This window comes from Rosa chinensis, chromosome 4 (assembly GCF_002994745.2).
Source record: "Rosa chinensis cultivar Old Blush chromosome 4, RchiOBHm-V2, whole genome shotgun sequence".
In the NCBI taxonomy this organism is placed as follows: domain Eukaryota; kingdom Viridiplantae; phylum Streptophyta; class Magnoliopsida; order Rosales; family Rosaceae; genus Rosa; species Rosa chinensis.
In genome coordinates, this window is record NC_037091.1 from 47,309,584 (window position 1) to 47,329,651 (window position 20,068).

At 38.0% G+C, this 20,068-nt stretch overlaps 2 protein-coding genes across 10 annotated transcripts; one reads left to right on the plus strand and one right to left on the minus strand.

Moving 5' to 3' along the window:
* The first annotated feature begins 4,363 nt into the window (after positions 1 to 4,363).
* On the plus strand, positions 4,364 to 15,693 carry LOC112196527 (cysteine-tryptophan domain-containing zinc finger protein 7). 9 transcript variants are annotated; one of them, XR_005809068.1, is made up of 14 exons: positions 4,364 to 4,939; positions 5,831 to 5,903; positions 6,013 to 6,137; positions 6,257 to 6,649; positions 6,744 to 8,053; positions 8,231 to 8,661; positions 8,758 to 10,667; positions 10,771 to 10,928; positions 12,354 to 12,514; positions 13,136 to 13,290; positions 13,722 to 14,090; positions 14,524 to 14,611; positions 14,695 to 14,776; positions 14,957 to 15,693. XR_005809068.1 is itself a non-coding variant. In XM_024336893.2 (11 exons), the coding sequence occupies exons 1-11, from the start codon at positions 4,829 to 4,831 to the stop codon at positions 13,938 to 13,940; spliced, it is 5,046 nt and encodes a 1,681-aa protein (XP_024192661.1). In that variant the 5' UTR covers positions 4,364 to 4,828; the 3' UTR covers positions 13,941 to 14,387. The 9 variants fall into 9 exon arrangements, 1 of the variants encoding a protein (XP_024192661.1); XR_002935243.2 differs by having other exon boundaries at positions 15,340 to 15,693; XR_002935244.2 differs by having other exon boundaries at positions 14,524 to 14,557; positions 15,340 to 15,693.
* Positions 15,694 to 15,969: 276 nt separating this feature from the next.
* Positions 15,970 to 17,785, minus strand: LOC112196528 (pentatricopeptide repeat-containing protein At4g15720). The gene has a single exon (XM_024336895.2). It carries the CDS (start codon positions 17,783 to 17,785, stop codon positions 15,974 to 15,976), a length of 1,812 nt encoding a protein of 603 aa, XP_024192663.1. The 3' UTR covers positions 15,970 to 15,973.
* Positions 17,786 to 20,068: the final 2,283 nt, after the last annotated feature.

The window sequence follows — 20,068 nt, forward strand, 5'->3', positions numbered from 1 at the left end:
ATAAGCAGAAGTGCAAATAAGGTTGCACACATTATGGCAGCAAGGGCTACTACTGAGCTGCAGGGTTTCTTTTATTTTTCTACTTCCCCTGCTTTCTTATTAGCTGCGTTAGCAGCTGAAACCATTCCTCTGTAATCCTTTATTTTGCAATAAAGTCTGACTTCTTTTCCCTCAAAAAAAAAAAAAGTGAGCAGATTTGGAGGTCCCAATAGAAACTCTCTAAATATTTTTAACGAAAATCTCTCATTTAATGTATACTCATAAAAAAATTAAAATTTATTAAAGTTTCCTAATAAAATCATAATCTGATTTACTCCCTTTTTTTTTTCTTTCAATTTCAATGTTTTTTTTTTTTTTTTATCAGGAATTTAAGTGTTCTCTATTTCAATCTATGTAAAAAGATTAATTAATTTACAACTATGACCAATGAAGAAGAAATTGATTTTTTTTTTCTTCGTGTTTTAAATTTTTACTTTCGGTGTTCACAAAGATTATTGCAAAGATTTTGATGAAGTCAAAGGTAATAGTTTTGTGAATTAACAATTTAACAATAAGGAGGCAAAAAAAAGACAAAAAAATAGTAATAAATTCAAATTTGGGTTGAGAAGATAAAAATTAATGTTATCCAATGAGAAATTAAGTAGTCTTTGTATTTAATTAATTACTTATATATTTATTTTTTCTTACATATTTGGATTTTAGAAAGTTAGTGCACTTATTAGTTATTTTGCACTTGAGTAATATAAGTTTTCAGTAATTCAAATATTTGTAGGGTGAACTAAGAAAATGGTAGGGTGGCAATAGCCACACCCTATTTTTTTTCATGGGCTAAATACTGTTTAGTACCCTGTGGTTTGGGTTGAACATCAATTCAGTTCCTTGACTTTCAATTTCATCAAAAACACCCCCACACTAACCATTTCTCGTCCAATTGATCCTTTCATCGTGATTCTGTTATATTCAACCATTAAGTGCCATGACAGCATTTCCAACTCAGTAAAAGTGGGTCCCTAAACTCCATTCCAACCCGTAACACAACCCCAAATTCCATTACAGCTCCCCATTACGCGATCAACACCCCTAACACAGTTCCAAATCAGACTAGTGTGGAGAAAGCAAAGAATCGTGAGAAAATTTAAGGAATCAAATGCGCGAAGAAGGAGAAGGCTGATACAATTGAAAGCGACACCCAAAAGATTGATAAGGAGAAGACCAATTGAAAGATGGAGAAGATCTAGACATGCCCGACAACGTGCTCGATGTTTGGATACCTAGAAAAACGAAGGATGGAGATGAAATCCCTCATTATGGTGAGTTTGTGTCTTGGGTTTTGCATTACAGTGATTGTTCATCCTTTGGGTTGGATCCCAATTGTGCAACACAGGATTGTTCATCCTTTGGGTAGCCGTCCGGTAGATCACTTTGTGGATCTGTTTACTTTTCGTCTTGCTTCGGCTCTTATGGTTTCTAATTTGGCGATGGAAGATGTTCTCCATTCCGGAGATGATCTAAGATTTGTGGCTCCTTGTGTGTTTGGAATTGGGATGTTCCGGTGTTCTCGTTCTCGTTCGTTGTTGGCTCTTTCCAAGCTTTTCAACTCTGGCCCGATGATGTTCTTAAAAATTGGTGCGAATTCTGTTCGTGGTGGCGCTATTGCTGTGGCAGCGTCCGTTGCTTGGCTAGATTGGGGATTGGATGGATTGGGCTCGCCTGGCTTGAGTTCTTGTTGTTGTCTTTGTCTCTGTTTCTGTGTTTGTGTTGTAGTCTGGGTTTGCTTTATGTTGCTTTGTTCTTTCTTTTTCCTGTTTGTTTGTTGTTCCAACCCAGTTTATGGGTTCTGTAACCTTTCTTCACTTTAATGTTAGCCGATTGCTCTTTGCCAAAAAAAAAAAAAAAAGTGCTTTATGCACCGTTGCCTCTATTTTGTCTTCTCTTGAAGACTAATCTAGATAGCTATACTTTGAATAATTAAAGCACATCTTTAGAACTATTTTTTGTTATATTTGTGCAATTAATTATAGTAGATTATAAGCATGATTCATATGCTTTTAGGAGACGACATGATTCATTGATTCTTATCCTTTTTTTCAGTATAATATCTTTCTACAGATAGTACATGTAATTATAAAACAAATAGTGCATGTGCTTTAGAAAACATGTGCAGAAACTTCTCTCGCGCATTTGATTTCTTAAATTTTCTCACGATTCTTTGCTTTCTCCACACTGGTCTGATTTGGAACTGTGTTAGGGGTGTTGATCGCGTAATGGGGAGCTGCAATGGAATTTGGGGTTGTGTTACGGGTTGGAATGGAGTCAAGGTTATTTTTGGAATTTTCCTGTGGGACCCACTTTTACTGAGTTGGAAATGCTGTCATGGCACTTAACGGTTGAATATAACGGAATCACGATGGAAGGATCAATTGGACGAGAAATGGTTAGTGTGGGGGTGTTTTTGATGAAATTGAAAATCGAGGGACTGAATTGATGTTCGACCCAAACCACATGGTACTAAACAGTATTTAGCCCTTTTTTCATACTAGCTATAGATTTGCCTAGTGGTCTTTTAGTTTGGTCAGTTTGGGCTCTTACTTGGAGTTTCAATTTGCATCATTTTCTTTTTTATTGTCATTATTACTTTGTTGTATTGGAAGCAGTATTGGCCTAGTCCTCCTCTTCCTAATGTTTGTTTGCTTTATACTTTGGGAAAAATCCTCAAACGGTACCTGAACTATGGTCCAATACACATTTTGGTACCTAAACTTTCAAAGCTAATCTCGTAGTACCTGAACTATTACTCCGTTTCTCCATATGGTATTTCCATCAAATCTACCGTTAACTTTGCCTTTTTTTTTTTTTTGGAGATGAATGTCATTCTATAAGAATGAGCCACGTAGGCAAAGTTAACGGCAGATTGGATGGAAGTACCATATTGAGAAACGAAGCAATAGTTTAGGTACCATCAGGGTAGTTTTGAAAGTTTAAGTACCAAAATGTGCATTAGACAATAGTCCAGGTACTATATGAGGATTCTTCCCTTATACTTTCCATGTTCATTTTTGTTCTAAGGAGTGGTTTTGGCCTAGTCCCCCCTCCTTTTTGTACCTTTTTCAGTTTTTTTTTTAACTTCATTTTTTTTGTTGAATTAATCGATCAATGATTGTTATATTCATCACAAGCCAGAATATATCGTTACATACCATTTCGCTGCCATTTTGGTGGACAGATAAGAAGATAGTGGTAGTACCCACAGTGGTACATAGAAATAGACTTACTCATTATACAATCAAATTCGTAGAGATAGCGAGGGTCCTCATTTGGTACTACTCCAAATGCGTTAGAGGTACATAGAGTGCACATAACGTGCATTAGCTTCCTAAAAGGAAATTATTGTAAAAGACAATGCTAAAACATAAATAATGGACTAGGGCCAAAAAACCCCAGCCCAAAACTAAAAACCCAAATAGGGCAGCCGGCAAAGGAAATCCATGCAGGGCCCAACAAACTGATCCGGCCTAGTCCACCTGTCCATCCCATCCCCGCCGTACGACATAGTCAGGCAGAGCTCCGTCCACAGTCTGTCGCCACGACCTGAGTCGCCTCGATCCGCGCCGCCACAATCTCTAACTGTGCACGACCCAAACCACCACGGCCTCACCGCCACCCAACTCAATGTATTGTAAACAAACTCAAGAGAAAGGGAAAAAAAAATTTGATAAAAAGACAAAAACTAAACCATTTACGTAAACATGTCGTATAGAAATCCTCTGATTGCAATTGAAATTTCGGTAAATCTTTTGCAGTCATTGCTGAAGCTTCTGCTTTGCAAGATCCACCTCATAGCTATTGCTGCTCATGGCCTTGTAGCTCCTAGTCTCTTACACAAGTTAAAGGTGACTCAAAGCTCTTTATTGATAGCACCAAATGATCAATTTAAAGATAACCAGGTTAAGTACTCTTCATCTCGATCAGGATGGGGTTTGTTTTTGTTGTTGTTGGTAATATTGTTGTTTGAAAAAAAGGATAAACTATAAAGCTTTGCAGCAAAGAGGACGCTTAAGTATCAACTTCAACAACTACGTGGCGAACGGCGCGCCGTTTTCCTAAGAAACATGTCCCCACCTCCCGACTTCCACGTGTAGTTGAAGAGAAAGTCGCAAATCAAATCAAATCAAATCAACTCACCCTCACGCACCCTCGCGCCCTTTTCTGCCCCACGCGCCTCCCCAGAATTTTATTTGAAAATTTTATAATTAAAAATAAATCAGAGAAAAAGAAAAATAGAATTAATTAATTAATTAATTATCCAACAAGGAAAGGAAAGGAAAGCAAAGCAAAGGGTCTTCTTCTACACAATAAAATAAATAAAAATAAAAATTTGAGAGAAAGAGTGTGTCTCTGTTAAACCGAACCAATTCGAGATTTCACTCGCCGTTACTCTGAGAGAGACAGAGAGAGAGCTCCGATCATCGCTCCCGTCCAATCGCCGCCGTCCATTCTCCGAACCCGATCATCATCGAGTTCAATTCGCGGGAGAGTTTGGATTCTAATATGAATTCCGTCAATTTCTATTTGATTTTTTTGGGGATTTTTTTTCATAGAAGAAGGATTGTGATAGTTTTCAATTGCGCACTGTAATAATCGCTTCTAGGGATTCGGGTTTCTGGGTTTTGTTGGGTTTTGCGAGAGCTTTGGTGGGTGTGGGAGCGTGTTGTGGGAATTTGGACTGATATGCTGGACTTTAGGAGGTGGTGGGGGCGTTTAGAACACAAGGGTTAGGGTTTTAGGGGGGTTAGGGTTTCAAGAGAGAGAGAGAGAGAGAGAGAGAGATATGGAGGTGAATAATAATAATACTACCGAGCTTGAAGAAGGCGAGGCTTCTTGCTATTACAAGGACGACGACGACGAAAACTTTGACCCGGATATCGATCTCGCTTACCTTGTAAGGGCATTCAGTTCAAGTTTTTTTTATTTCCATTGGGGTTTTGCTTAAAGCTTTGAACTTTAGTGTGTGATGGGGATCATGAGAAGATAATAATATTAAAATTCTGAATGTGTTGGATTGAGAGTGAGTTGTGATTGCATTTCAATGTATGTGTGTGTTGAATACAATGGTGGGTTTAAACAGCTTGTTTGGTTTACCGGAATGTGGATGAAAGATGGAAGGGGTTGAGTTAGAATGGGAATCAATGTAGATTGGTGGCGAATGTGTGGTTTGGTGGAGTAGCATTTAGTGATGGAAAGTAAAGCATGAAATAAAATGAGAGTTTATTTTTGGCTTTAATCTGCATTGCATTCCAGTGTGCTTGTTATGCAAATAGCATAGGAAACTGCCACTGGAGTTTTGCGGATGTTTTTGGCTGGATTGGAAACAATGTAGATTCTTTCTCATTGTAGTAATTCCTGAAGGTCTTCCGTAGCTCCCACTTGTGCTCACATTGGATAGTCTTTTTTGTGTTTCTTGTCAATGCTTCACATATTGTTGATGACGATGTGGTTGTTGATTCAAGGAGAGACAAAAGTGAATACAACCTTAATACTTGTTGTTGTTTGGCGTCGGTTAAACAAACTAGTTAGTTTATAAGAATGAGAATAATAAGGTTCAGTATTCATTTCCATGCCCCTTCATTATTGAAAATAAATATTTCAAGTTATTGAACCTAAGCTGGTATTTGATAAATTTATCCCAAACAAGTGTAAATAACCAGTTGCTCTGAAAAGAGAAAAATATACCGGGATTTTCATCTGCAATGTTATGTGCTATGACATTTTGTTACTTTTCATTTTTTCTGATCTTATGTATTTATTGACACTAATGCTTTTGTTTTTCAAGGAAGAGAAACTTGATCAAGTTCTGGGACATTTCCAGAAGGATTTCGAGGGTGGGGCTTTTGCTGAGAATTTGGGTAAGTGACCTATCCTGAAAGTTAGACAGACTGAAGCTTTAGTTCTTCTTTTTGCTCAAACTTGGTTAATGGCTCATCCTGGTGGATATGTAATTTATTGTTCGGTCAGGGGCCAAATATGGTGGATATGGCTCATTTTTACCTACACATGAACGATCTCCATCCGTTTTGTCTACTCCAAAGACACCGCAGGGAAACTGCAACACATCAAGATCTCCTAAAAGTTCCATGGAGGTATATGAATTATTTTTTTATTTGTTATTTGGTTGGAAGGAGACAAATATGGCTGAGATCTTGTCAAATTGAGATAAATACAATGTTACTTGAGCACTGTGGCTTTTGTCACCATTCAGGGTGCCTCTCAAAATTTGAAAGCTTCATCAAATGCGCTTCCAACTGTGAGGCTTGGAACTTCTTCATCTAGTGCTCGTTTGTCACGTAATTCTGGGGGTTTTGTGGGCATTTCCTCTAAAGAGGATTCATGTGTTCCTTCTACTCAAGTAGCTGAGAGGTGTTCCTTGAAAGATGAGATGCCAAACAGATCTGGTAATCCAGCTGATCGAAGGACACTAAAGGTTCGAATCAAAATGAACTCTGATAACACATCTCGGAAGAACGTAGCAATTTATAGTGGTCTTGGGCTTAACTCCCCATCTTCATCTTTTGGGAATAGCCCCGACGAAAGTGGAGAGATGCCACCTGCCTCTCAAGTGAATGTAGATGAGTCTCCCACTAACATTATTCAGGTAATGCTATAGGTTTTCATGCAGTTTCTCTGGTGGTTGGTGGACCTAAACTGTTCTGGTTGTATTGATGGATATTGTTTATGTGTTATAACAGGTTATGACTTCGTCTCCAGTTCCTGGGCATGTGCTGATGTCACCTCTTCATGACAGTTTAATTTCTCTAACGAGAAAGAAAAAGCTTCATCAACAGAACATGTTGCCCCAATCTAAGGGTCCTCAAGAACATTCTTCTTTGTCTGCTTCCACACTGGGAAATGGAAAATTGTTAAAGGAGCCGAATGTTGAAGTTACAGGTAAGGGTGAAAAGCAGGTAGAACTGAAGATTGAGAGTGTTATGAATGTTAAGAATGACATGAAAATTCTTATAAAAAAGAAATCAGGAACCGACACTCTAGGAGGCAAGGAGCTATTGTCCAATGGCTACAAAACATTCCAGTTATCCAACTCAGTGGGTGATGTTGTTGACTGTGTTAAAGTTACTCATAGAACACCCAATTCCCGGGTAACCAATGAGAATGAGGTGAAAAGAAGTTTATCTTTCTCTGAGTTAGCGAAGCAGGAGTCATTGGAGTCGATATCCGGTCATGGTTGTGACAAGAATGAGAAGCAAAATTCTAGGTGTGGTTCAGTGGAAAAAGTTCGGAAACAGTCAGTAAAAAATTCCCACAAGGATGCCCTGGTTGATCTCAGAGATGGAGGCAAGAACAAGGGTTTTCCTGCCTCAATAGATTATTCTGGTGCATTCAAATGCAAGGAAGAGCTAGACCTGCACCCCCAAAATGCTGGTGAGGAAAGTACATATCATGATCAAGAAAAGACTAATGTGCCTGGCAAGAAGGAAACACTGTCTTTTGAGGGCAAGATTAAGTCAAAGGGAAAACTAAGTAATGAAAAGCAACCAGGTATTTTAACAAAGGAAAGCTTGGGAGTTGAAATGGGTGTAGTGCCAAAAGATGAAATGAATGGTGGTCATGGTGTTTCTCTATCTAGCAGAAAAGTGCAGAAGTTAAAGTCGCAGAAGGATACAGTCAGAGATAACCGTAGAGATTCATTGGCGGCTAAAGTTTTGGAACGACGGGCTAAAATGGATGTAGCAGAAAGGCCTATTGATGATATTGACATGGAATGTAAATCATCCAAGGACAGACCAAGTGAAAAACTGAGTGGTAGAAAGGTTGATAATCGGTTAGTGTCAGGGGGGTCTGTAAACGATGCTTCTACTATGTGCCGCCCTACAATTGAAAATGGACTTGCATCAGAGATTGTACCAGTAGCTGCAGCTCCTGTTGTTATAGAAGAAGATTGGGTATGCTGTGATAGTTGTCAGAAGTGGAGGCTTCTCCCCTTCGGCAAAAAGCCAGAGCAACTCCCTGAGAAATGGTTGTGTAGCATGCTAGACTGGCTGTGAGTTACTTCTCATCCTTGCTTTTGGGAGTTATAAAAATTGTGTATTCAATTTATTCATTATAATTGCAGATTAACCTAACCAATGCGTTTTCTTTTCCCCCTGTCATACCTGTTTGTGGTATTTGTATTGATATATGGATACCTGTTCATGGTGGTATTTCAACTGTATTGTAGGGGGCCTGGGATGAACCAATGTGACATCAGTGAAGATGAAACAACAAAAGCACTTAATGCATTGTACCATCTACCATCTTCAGAAAGTCTGACTAACCCGCAAACTCATGCTAATGGAACATCATCTGTAGTACCTGCAGGTCATGCTCAACATCTGGGTCAAAATTATCAAAATCTCAGTTCTAATGGCATGTCTAATAGGGTGAAGAAGAGACATGGTGTGAAGGAAACAAGGAATGCAGGTAGTGGTGATGGTGTCTTGAAATCTTACCTGCAAGAACCTGTGAAGTGCACAAGCTTAAATGACATGAACCTGCCTCCTTTAGAACCAAATCCAATAAAGAAATCTAGTGATCATTTTATGAGTAACCTCCAGAACTTGGGCATGGAAGAAAACATAGCCAAACAGAAGGAGAAGCAAATAAGTGGAGGTATGTAATTTGTTACGATGTTTCGATTTGTTATGTCATAACAATTTATGAAAAGGAAGGTAATATGTATTTATTTGGGTCATTTTATGTTTTCAGGTGATGCAAAGAAAGTAAGATTAAAACACAAGAAGGATACTGATCCCTATAAATGTGGTACTTCTAAGAAGCCCAGGAGAGAAGATGTGTTGCATGCTGATAAAGATCAGAGTTCTGATAACGACCTTGGGAGGGTGGGGATCACTTCTAGTAATGGTGTGCTGACCCATGTACTTGGTCAGGATGGAAAATACAATGATTTCTGTTACTCTGAAGACACAGAGGATAAATTACAAATTTCTGCAAGGAAACCGGGGCATCAAACTCAGGTCTCATTAGATGGTGGGCCTTTGGATGTGAGAACGTGCAGTAAAGGGGATAGTTCCATGAAGAAAATGAGAAAGAGAGAGTGGCAGGATAATCAGAATAATGTGGAAACATTTCATAATTCTGTGCATGAAGGCCGGGTAAATACAAAGGAGGAAAGTAGTGAAAGTGGATCTTGGAAGGAAAAGAAGGCCAGGATTTTAAAAACTGAAGGCAAAGAGTCTAGCACTAGTAATATTGATGATAAGTCAGATAGAAAGAGCAGAGTTACCAAGATTGTTGTGTCAGGCATAAAAGCTCATCCCATTGATCCTATGAAAAAGGATAGGAATATTGTCAGGGATCAGCAACCCAGGAATTGCAGTAAAAGGGATTTGGGATCTGGGCATGTTTCTTTAGCTGCCACTTCAAGCTCTTCAAAGGTTTCAGGTTCCCGTAAAAGCAGAGGTAAGCTTGAGGAAGTGAAAGGCTCGCCTGTGGAATCGGTTTCTTCATCTCCTTTAAGGACCTCTAACTCAGACAGGCTGACTTCGGCGAAGGGAGATGGCTTTGTGAAGGATGAACCCATTTGTGGTGGATTCTCTCTGACGAGTAATTCCAAAAGATGCTGGGATGGGGATGGAAATGGTAGTGTTGCTAGATTTGGGAACACCAGGACAGAGAAAACATCAGCGCGTATTCATCCTGAATCTCATAAATTTTCAACTGTAGGCTACCATGAGGGAGGTGCTAGTGGTCATGATGATAGTTTAGGACAACATGGCCAGTTCCTCAGTAATCAGCATGACCTGCATCATTGTCATCATGATAATAGAGAGAACAAGATCCACCCCAAAGATGCAGTTTTTCTGAAAAGATCCGGTAAGGACTCCTGTTTGCAGTCTAAGGACAATATTAGAGGTTCTACTAGTGACTTAGATATGGATAAGGTGAAGATCTCGGGTCCAGTGAATGAGTACTCAAAAAAGAGTCAAAGATATGCATCTGAGATTGACCGCAATCATGATGTTAGAAACAATCTTCCTGAAGAGTGTAGCATTAAGCCAGTGAAGGTCAAGGATGAGAAATATCATGTTACTTGGGGGGACAAGGTGGGACAAGGGTCAAGTGGCAGTGCAGCGGAAACTCAACTAAAACAAAAAGGCTATGATGTGTCAGATGAGAAGTTGGGTGCTACTCAATTTCCTATTAGAAAAGGTGCCCCACGGCAGAACATGAATCAGGATTTTGGGTATGGTCAGAAACAAAATAATTCCAGAAGCGGAAAACCAAAACCATCTTCACATTCTCACAGTGAATTAAAAGAGGGGATTACAAAAAAAGAAGGGGAAGAAGGGATTGAAAGGGAAGAGGGGGCACGATCTCATGGTTCTCGAGCTGTGGCATGGCCTGAGAGAGAAGTTGTGTTTCAAGGACTTCCAGTAAGTTCTGCTGTCAATGGTAATATGCAAAAGTCATTAAAACAATATGGGACTGATTCTAACAAGAATGGAGTTAATCGCAATTTGGGACATCTTATGCCCGATCATCAGGGAGCAAGAGATGTCAATGCTTCAAGTCCTGTGATAGGCACCTCTGGCCAGATTGCTACTAAGACCCTGAATGAAGCTAGAAGTCTAAGAGACACGGCTGAAAATTCTAAGGTTTCTTTATTGTTCTTATTCAGTTTTCAGCTTTTCTTTACAAGATCTATGTGGTGTTTTTCTGTCTCTTTAACTAATAAAATGGTTTTAATATCTTTTTTAGAACCGTGGGTTTCACGACGAAAGTAGTGTGGCTTATTTCCAAGCTGCCCAAAAGTTTCTTCAAGGAGCAGCACTTTTGGAAAGTTGCGGTAATGAGAAAGGCAAGCATGAAGATATGACTCCATTGCAAGTGTATAGCAGTACAGCTAAGCTTTGCGAGTAAGTTAAAATGCCTCCATGTTAAAGACAAATAGTAGTACCTCATCGTAATAATATTAATGGACTGCTGAAAATACTCTTTTCCTCAGTTGGAGTTGATGTTTATACTAATAATATGTGCATGTTTGGTTTTGAGTTTTAAGAAAATGTTTACAATTTACAATTTTCTGTCTCGAGGTTGTCTTTTAGTACTTAACTTCTTTTGGCCAAGCCCACAATTCCTATCATTTTCCCTATTTTGAGTGTTTTAATTTTGATCCTCATCAAGGTTACATTGGTAATTACATTTTGTTTTCCTCTTCCACAAACTTATTTTATAATTGTAGATTTATAGGTCACTTTTTGTTAGTTTATTCATCTTCTATACTGTTGTGTCCTTATTTCAGATCTGTACTAGAGCCGGACTCTGTTTTTCTCCTTTAAGGTACTTAAAAGTTCTAAACGAGGTAGGCTAGGAAGTACCAGCTTCACACCGGTACGGTTCTAGGAATCACACCTAGAGAGAAATTATGAAAGTTAAACTGCTCCTAGTCGACCCATTTTTTACACAGGAAATCTCAAGAATTTCAAACTTACAAAGTTGCACTTTTATAGATCCATTCACACATAGATCATTAAAAATCCTCAACTTGTGCACTAAGGAAGTCTGAAAGATGTAACTGATGACACTTTATCCGTTAAACATTATCATGACATTTAGAATACGGAATGACTCAAAAAATGCCTCTGTGAGTTGCATTTATTACACAAACTATTAATTATATTGTCCTTAGTACTTGGAAAATCTTATTTGTTACAATCTGAAATTGTCTCCTGTATCATCTTGTTTACTAGTTCTTATCAGAAAAAGGTCTTGTTTATTCCGTTAAAATTAAATAAGGATGCTTGAGATTGAGATGCAGTGCAAGTATTAAGGATATTAGTTGTCTATATCTCATCCATCGGTTGAGAAACAATATAAAGACTTAAAGAGAGAGGTTTTGTATACGGATTTTAGTATTATACCAATGTATGGAGGAGATTTACTTAGATGGTTGCACTGTATATTATATTCTTGGATTAGGGAAGTTGTCTTGCTTTAGTAATTTATGTGTCATCTGTTTTCATTGTATTACTTTATTTTTTTTATTTTTTTTGTTTGTTAGGTGTTTTTAGGATTGTTAGTTAATCAGTGAACACCTTATCCCCTACTCTGTATTTTTTTCTTCATTGCTTGTTTCTTATTTAATAATTTAAAAAAAATAAAGCAATCTATTCAGCTTATTTTGCATTCACATTTGTAATTGCTCAATAACCTTGACTTGCTTTTTTGAGATTGTCACTCTTAACCTTAGACTTTTGTAGTGACCTATACTGTTTTGAAGCTCTCATTTTTGCATTCCTACACCTGTTTTTGGCTTTGTTCTGAACCTTTTGAATAAACAGATTTTGTGCCCATGAATTCGAAGAACTCAAAGAAGTTGCTTCTGCTGCGTTGGCCTATAAATGCATGGAGGTGGCATACATGAGGGTAGTTTACTGTAAACATTCTAGTATAAACAGAGATCGGCAGGAGTTGCAAGCTACTCTGAATATGCCTCCTCAAGGTAAAGGGGCTGGTTATGAATAAAATTTATTTATTTATTTATTTATTTTTTTAAATGCCATTCTGTAATCTTTGGATTTCATTTGAAGTTCCATTTCTGTTTTTTCATATATTGATGTTTCTTTCATCCGGTGATGTTTCTGTTTGTTAGGTGTAAATCAGTTATTCTAGTTCAAATATTGATATGTCTAAAAGAAATTGGTGAGAAAGTAATTAGCTAGTTCCTCTTTCCTTTTATCTAAAACTAGGGAGTTCCCATAGCTATCACTTGTTTAACTCAAATTCTCAACCTTTAAGAGATCTTTTGTTTCATTAGCTGTAGAACCAGTAATTTTTTCTTACTATACAAAATCATAACTGAAAATGTAACATGCAGCCTTTCTCCAATTTTCCGCTGATACATTTGACAGATTTTGTTGATGCAACATGTAATCAAAAGCAGCATACTATCCTTCTAAAAAGTAGCAGCATGTTGTCTTTTGATTCTTGAAGATTTTATAGACATGGAAAATGAACTTGGCATGCTTTTTGGTGGAAATCCAATTAGTCTCATCTTTTTACTGATAATGTAATATCAAACCACTAGCTGTTTTTTTTTTTTTAACTTATCTTTACTGTTTAGGTGAGTCTCCATCATCTTCTGCTTCAGATATTGATAATTTAACCAACCAAGTGACAGCAGAAAAGGCTATATTATGTAAGGGTATTGGTTCTCTTGTTGCTGGAAACCATCATGTTGCTCGAAACCGCCCCAAGATTCTCAGGCTGCTCGACTTTGTAAGTTATTTTTGCATGCAGTCTGTATGAATTTTGTGAACTTGCTATAGAATTGTTCTTTCAAGGTATTTTGATCACCACTAGTTTAGGGAGTAAGGAGTCATTATTATGAACACCATGGATATACATATTTATTTAACATGCTTCTTGATTGACTCGCGATTATTATGAAAGTTTTTGGGTAGGTGTCTGATCATCTCTGTTGCGACAGCCAGCCCAATGCATTTCCAAGACACTTAGTTGTTAGCAAGCTTTTGAAACATGCTTGGCTAGGATCATTTTCTGTACCTTTTTCGAATGGTTAGTCATAGGGTATCTCATTTAGGACCGGTACAATATTGACTGAGACGTGAAGTCCATCCCTTATCTATTATGGCAATGCTTTTTATAGGTGTTACAAGAGGGTAAGATTGGTATGTATTATTTTGCAGACACAGGATGTAAATTGTGCAATGGAAGCCTCCACAAAATCCCAGATTGCTTTTTCAGCTGCTTGCCTGACCCTGGAAGATGCACGTAAGAATGATTGTATTTCTTCTATTAGGAGGGTAATTGAGTTCAGCTTCCAAGATGTAGAGGAATTCGTCCACTTGGTTGAACATGCAGTGATGGCCATAGGTCGGTCCAAATTTGGTGGTGCTAGAGATTAAGTCAGCCTTGTAGATATTGCATGTTTTTCTGGTTTTTCGTCAAAACAGGCATCAGGAAAGAAAGGACAAGGATGCCTTCATAGATCTGCACTTGAAAATCTGCGAAGAGGCGGATTCAACAGATTATTACCCTCTGTACATGTGTACAAAGTGAGATTCATTAGCAAATTTTGTATTGTATTTCTTTTTTCAACTTAAGTCTATTCTTGACGTGGATAAGAGCACAGCATGCTCATCCATTAGTTTCATGGGTTGGGAAAAGAGGAAATGATTTAATTGGTCGGCAGCACAGCTTGGAGATTAAGATTATGTAATAGTTCAGTTCTATATTTTTTTGGCTCCCTGGATTAGGAGCTTGAGGAAAAAATATTTATAGAGATTGGATACTTGGTAGGCAACCATTTTGAGGAGGTTGAATACTAATATAGTGATGACTGACCAATGTTCTATTAAAGTGTTTTCTGTTTATTACCATTTTATTGAATTTTTTATGGAATGGAAACCAAATCTTGGGTAAGGTCACCTGTATATCTCTAGGAAATCGTTAAACCTAATTTTTTTTTTTTTTTATTGACTGTGCCAGCTTTTCCATGCAAGGATATGTATTGAATATACAGGTATGTCACATTCTGTTTTCACTATAGTGGTGATACTCGAGGCTCTCCCATTCAGTAAGTTGCTTTCAGTATGTTGAATTGCAGTGGAGAATGTCATGTTAGTGTAGGTCATAATTAAAGAACTTCTGTTGTTTCAGTTGGGTTCTGTGCAGTTGCTGAGAAGTTTGCTGACTCGTGACCTTTGTGGAGTGGAGTATGCACTATAGCCATCAGCTTCATGTGAGTTTAATTTTTATGGAAAGGACTACAATTTTTGTTTTGTTGCAAGAGTTACCCTATTTACTTATATGTATTACTCTGATAAGAAATTTAGCATACGAGTATATAACATATGTGACTGGAGGTATCTTTTGATGCTTTGGGTGAGATGTAAAATTTGTCACCGTCCATGCTTTATAGGTGCTGCACTAGGATGTAGGAGGTAAAGCTCTATATATAAATACTTTTCTGGGATGCAATTGGAGAGCTCAGAAGCAAATTAACGATAGTGTAGTTTACCTTGGTGAATGCACAAACATATTTTCCAGGCAGTCTGCTGACTGTTTGCATATTACTTTCACTTGTTTTTATTTCCATTCATCCATTTAGAAGCTTAAATTGTAGCAATATATGCCATTGGTTGTCGTTAGATCATAAGGTTTCCAATAATGAAAAGAATCGTAAAGGTTTGGAAAGAAAAGAAAAGAAGAGAAAGAGGTAGGTCAATGTACCATGTGTCTATCACTGGGTTGGGATGTTTGTGAAGAATGTAGACTGATATGGCGGCATTTATTGAAATTCAGTGGTTAAAGATGTTACTACTAGAATAACCTTGCTCTGCCCCTGGGACGAAGGTGGTGAACCAGTGTTGTACTGATTTTGATTAACAAATTGGGATCTTGGTTTGAGGAAGGTGGAGAATGGAGCTTTTACTCGTCTTTAGCAGCATTAAGTTTGGTTATTGAGATGGTGTCCTCTCTCTACATTGTACCTTTGGTTTTGATTGTTGTTTTTGTTCTTCTTGTTTTCACTGCGGTTTGTTTAAGAGCGCATATTTGTAAGGCACTGTTAGCCTGTTTTACCCATTGCTGCCTCCAGAACCTTGCACCATGTATCACAGTAATGATTTAAGCAATATAATCTCAAGCCTGTTTATATATATAATGTTTTTTTTTTCATGCGATTTCTTCAGTGTTTTGAATAGCCTCATCGACTGCTTTTGAGTGGGAGCTTTATGTTGGAAGACATGTGGGCAACATATTAGAAAAGAGTACGGAAAATGGCGGCTTTTATCAAAGCTGAAGATATCTAACAGGTTGCAAAGACAATTGATTCAAACTCAGTATCAAAATGACAATAGAAAAATCAAGTGGCGTTTGCATTGAAGAATCTGTTCTTGTGATTTTCTCGTCATGATTATGAACTTTGGAATGATTATCACCAAAAATCCCTACAAGTGCAGGAGCCACCTTTAAAGTGATGAAATCTATTAACATCTCTAACAATGAATTCCCTCCCAACAATATCACTAATAAGCTTGAAAGCTTCATGACAATCAGTACACATTCTCAAGTTCTTCATTATTCTAATGGTGACTCCTTTTGGTATACTCAGCAATGCAAAACCCAACGCCAATCTCTCACTATGAAGACCTACAATTTCCTCTTTGGCCTCCTCCTCTACATCAACAAAGACCAATCCTATACTCCCTCCTACATATCCTCTTTGTTTCATTTTACCCTCCAACTCCCTCAGCAAAGTAACCACCTCACTCCGGCGTGCACATGATGATACATCTCCAGCATAGAACACATAATTTGAGTCCTTAATCTCAACCCAACTGCAGCCGGGTTCTTTCCTAACCCCAGTACGCTTCATTTCTGACCGAAGACCATGAGCGGTCTCCCACTCTCCACTCAACGCATAAGCATTTGACAACGTGACATATGCACCTGATACCTGTTCGTTGGAATCTATTAGCCGTCTACTAGCTTCAACAGCAATGTCAAGCCTTCCACGAAGCCTACTCGCTGAAAGAATTGTCCCCCACACCAAGGCTTGTTGATTTGGTTCTGCTTGGATGGATTTGGCCAGTTCGTACGCCTCATTGAGACGGCCAGTTCGACCAAGCATGTCAACAATGCAAGTATGATGCTTTGCATTTGGGGATATTCCATGTTTCTCATACATAGATTCATAGTGTTGGAGCCCTTCATCCACAAGCCCTGCATGGCTACAAGCATGCAAGACACCAACAAAGGTGACATCATTGGGTTTTATTCTTCTATCGATCATTTCTTCAAAGAGTTGAAGGGACATTTTCCCCAATCCATACTTCGCAGCAGCCACAATCATCGAAGTGTAGGCTATTACAGAGGGATTTGGGATTCGCCTGAAAACCTTGTCAGAATACTCAACACTCCCACATTTAGCATACATGTCAACCAATGCACTCGCAATCACATCATTCAGATCATGTCCACGGCGAATCACTGCTCCATGTGCAACTTTGCCAGAAACTAAACGACCCAAGCTCGCACAAGCATTTACAACACTAGCCAACATGAAATGATTCGGACGCTCCATCATCCCACAATTAAATTCCCTAAAAAGCTGGAGCGCATCCTGGCCTCGTCCGTTCTGGGCATAAGCAGCAATAATGGCAGTCCAAGTAACAACATTCCTCCCACCCGTCAACTCAAAAACCCGCCGAGCGCCACCGACATCATTGCACTTCCCGTACATATCAACCAGCGCGGAACACACAACAAGGTTCTTTTGCACACCCAATATTTCAACACGGGCATGAATTTTTCTGCCGGTTTCAACATCAGCAAGCACCGAACACGCATTAATGACAGTAGCGAAAGTAAACTCGTTGGGCAGAACCGAACATTCCAGCATCCTCCCAAACAGCCATAGACCCACTCGCGGGCGATCCGTGCTGACGTAGCCGGAGATGAGCGACGTCCACGACACGACGTTTGGGTCAGGCATTTCGTCGAACACCTTGGCTGCAGAGTCGATTCCGCGGAACCTGACATAGCAGTTGATGAGATGGTTGGCGGTGAAAGTGTCGTAGAAAGAGCCAGACTTTATCACGACGGAATGGATGGAGTTTGCGGAGGTGGAGTGGTTACAGTTGCGGAGGAGGTGTTGGATGAGGTGAAAATGCGACGGTTGGTTTTGGCGGGAAAAGTTTGAAGAGGCGGCGGTGAGGTGGAGGATTTGGTTCAACGGCTTTTTCATTTGGCTACGCGCGCGCGAGTTTCCGTTGGGAGTTGTATTTATACGAAATACCAATCGAGTGTATTTTGGTCATATTGTTTTTATTTTATTTTATTTTTTTTATGAGGAAAGAAATCTAGTCCTTTTACTATTTTATCAATTTTGTTTTACCTTGAATATTTTTTGTTTCCAGGTGCAAGGGCAAATATGAAAACTCAAAAGTTAAATTTGTCTTACACTTGATGTAATGATATTTATTATTTAATAATTATTTGATGGGTGAGATTGTTGGTCTAAGACTCTAAGTCTAACAGGTTTTGTGTCACGGAGGGAGGAAGCAAGGATTTATGATGCTTCAAAGTATTTAGGGGAATAGAGAGCTTTAAAAAGGTGTGATATGAAGAACGTGAAGTAGTGTAGATCTTTTACTATCCCTTCAGATTTTGTACATTGAATCTTGAACTTTTTTTGTTTTTTTTAGCTAAAATCGTAGAATGTAATTAGGTCACGTATAAAATAAAGAAAAGTTTTATATACACATTCATAAATACTTAATACACACCTTTGTTTTTTTGTAAAATTAAAAATCTCCATTATACCCCTTTTCACAACCAAACAAACAAAAAACAAGTTATAAATATGATCTTACCTCCTTTTTCTCTGTTCTAAGCTTCCTCGAATGTTACACACTTACACAGTAAAAAAAACATGATATAAATCATTGTTCTTCAACCTTCTATATAAGAAGAATTAATCAAACTTTTAGTATCCATTCAAAGATCATAACAAGGTACTCCTAAATATCAATATTTTGTAGATCACCCAAATCAAATCTAGGTAATAACTGATGATTTAGCTCGAGTTGATCTATATGGTTTGAAGTCAAGACTATTGGGTATTGACTGTCTATCTTCAAGCTTCTATTTTTTTTTTTTTTTGCAAAGTGGAGTTGAACCATGAAGCGGGCAAGGTTCAAGAGGTAGGAATTACGGGTTGGCATTTGCAAGGATATGGGTAGAACAAGATGTTTAAAGGAAAAAATGAAGAAGAAAAAAATGCAAGGGTGTATATATATAATTTCTCTAAAATAAAACGATTAGTCCCTTTCAAAAATTTTTTTTAGATTTTCCTTGTGTCCCTTCATCATCAGCTTTGTCTACACTTTCTCAAGCTGAAAAAACTAACAAATGACAAAAAAAAATTCATTGGAATTGCAAAGAAACCTTGTGCTTGGTCTAAATCTCTAGGGTAGATATATACATGGCCCTTCTAGTAAAAGATTTACGTTTTTTTTTTTTGTCATTTTAAGTGATCACTTGTGGGACTCACTTTTTGATCACATATTGGCATCTCGACCATTAAGTTTTTAGATCTCTATGAATATACCACTTCTAAACAATTTCAACCAAATTGATAATCGTGAAGGTACTGAATTAGATCAAAATCATCAAATTAATGGACGAATCAAATATGTTCAACCCAATGGCGGATCCAGGATTGAAGTCTTGGACGGGCTTGGATTTCTTAAACAAATATATATATATATATATATTATGGAGAATCTCGATGGTTCGAGAGACTTTTATTAATTTTAAAAAAATGTACACCTAGTCAGGGGGGGACATAGTGAGCCTACCCCTCAAATGGATATCTATACAAGACTAAAAAACAAAATCAACAACAAAATAAACGTGCAATGCAATACAAGAGCCTAAACTAACTAAATCTAACTCTACGAGTTCCACAAGCTTCAAAGTCTTTGATCACTCAACATTTGTTCTTTTAAACCATGTGTCAATGAATTTTGATCGCTTCGGTTTTGGCTCATGATTTGACATTTTACTCTAAGTCTCTAACACCTATAAATTAAGAAATTAACTTTAATTAACTATTTTTCATAATAACTAATTTAACAAAAACAAAAGCCACAATTTTATATGCACAATGAAAAGAAAAGAAAAAAGTACCTTGGAAAGCATTAGATTGTAGCTACTCTAATAACGGAGCCCAGAAGTACTTCCATCCTGCACAAGATCATACATAGATGCACACATGAATAAGAAATTAAAACAAAGAAACCCCAAGAAAGCAGCGAATCTTAAAGTAGAAAAGGTGCAAATCTTCAAGTCACCGAATCAGCCCACAAATCTAACTCAAATTCCAAGAAATTGAAACCGAAGACGAATCAAAAGTTGAAAAAGAAAGGGGGACGAATCACAGCCTACCTAATTTCCAGTCTGCAACCTTCATTCTCCAATAGTTCAATCCACGAAAGCTTCAATCCAAATATCCAATACAACCTAC

Bases quoted from the DNA above. Each gene is read 5' to 3' on its own strand.
- LOC112196527 (XM_024336893.2), top strand. From the start codon at position 4,829: ATGGAGGTGAATAATAATAATACTACCGAGCTTGAAGAAGGCGAGGCT. The intron at 6,138-6,256 runs GTATATGAATTA...GTCACCATTCAG, and splicing joins CTCCTAAAAGTTCCATGGAG to GGTGCCTCTCAAAATTTGAA. The intron at 13,291-13,721 runs GTAAGTTATTTT...ATTATTTTGCAG, and splicing joins TTCTCAGGCTGCTCGACTTT to ACACAGGATGTAAATTGTGC.
- LOC112196528 (XM_024336895.2), bottom strand. From the start codon at position 17,785: ATGAAAAAGCCGTTGAACCAAATCCTCCACCTCACCGCCGCCTCTTCA.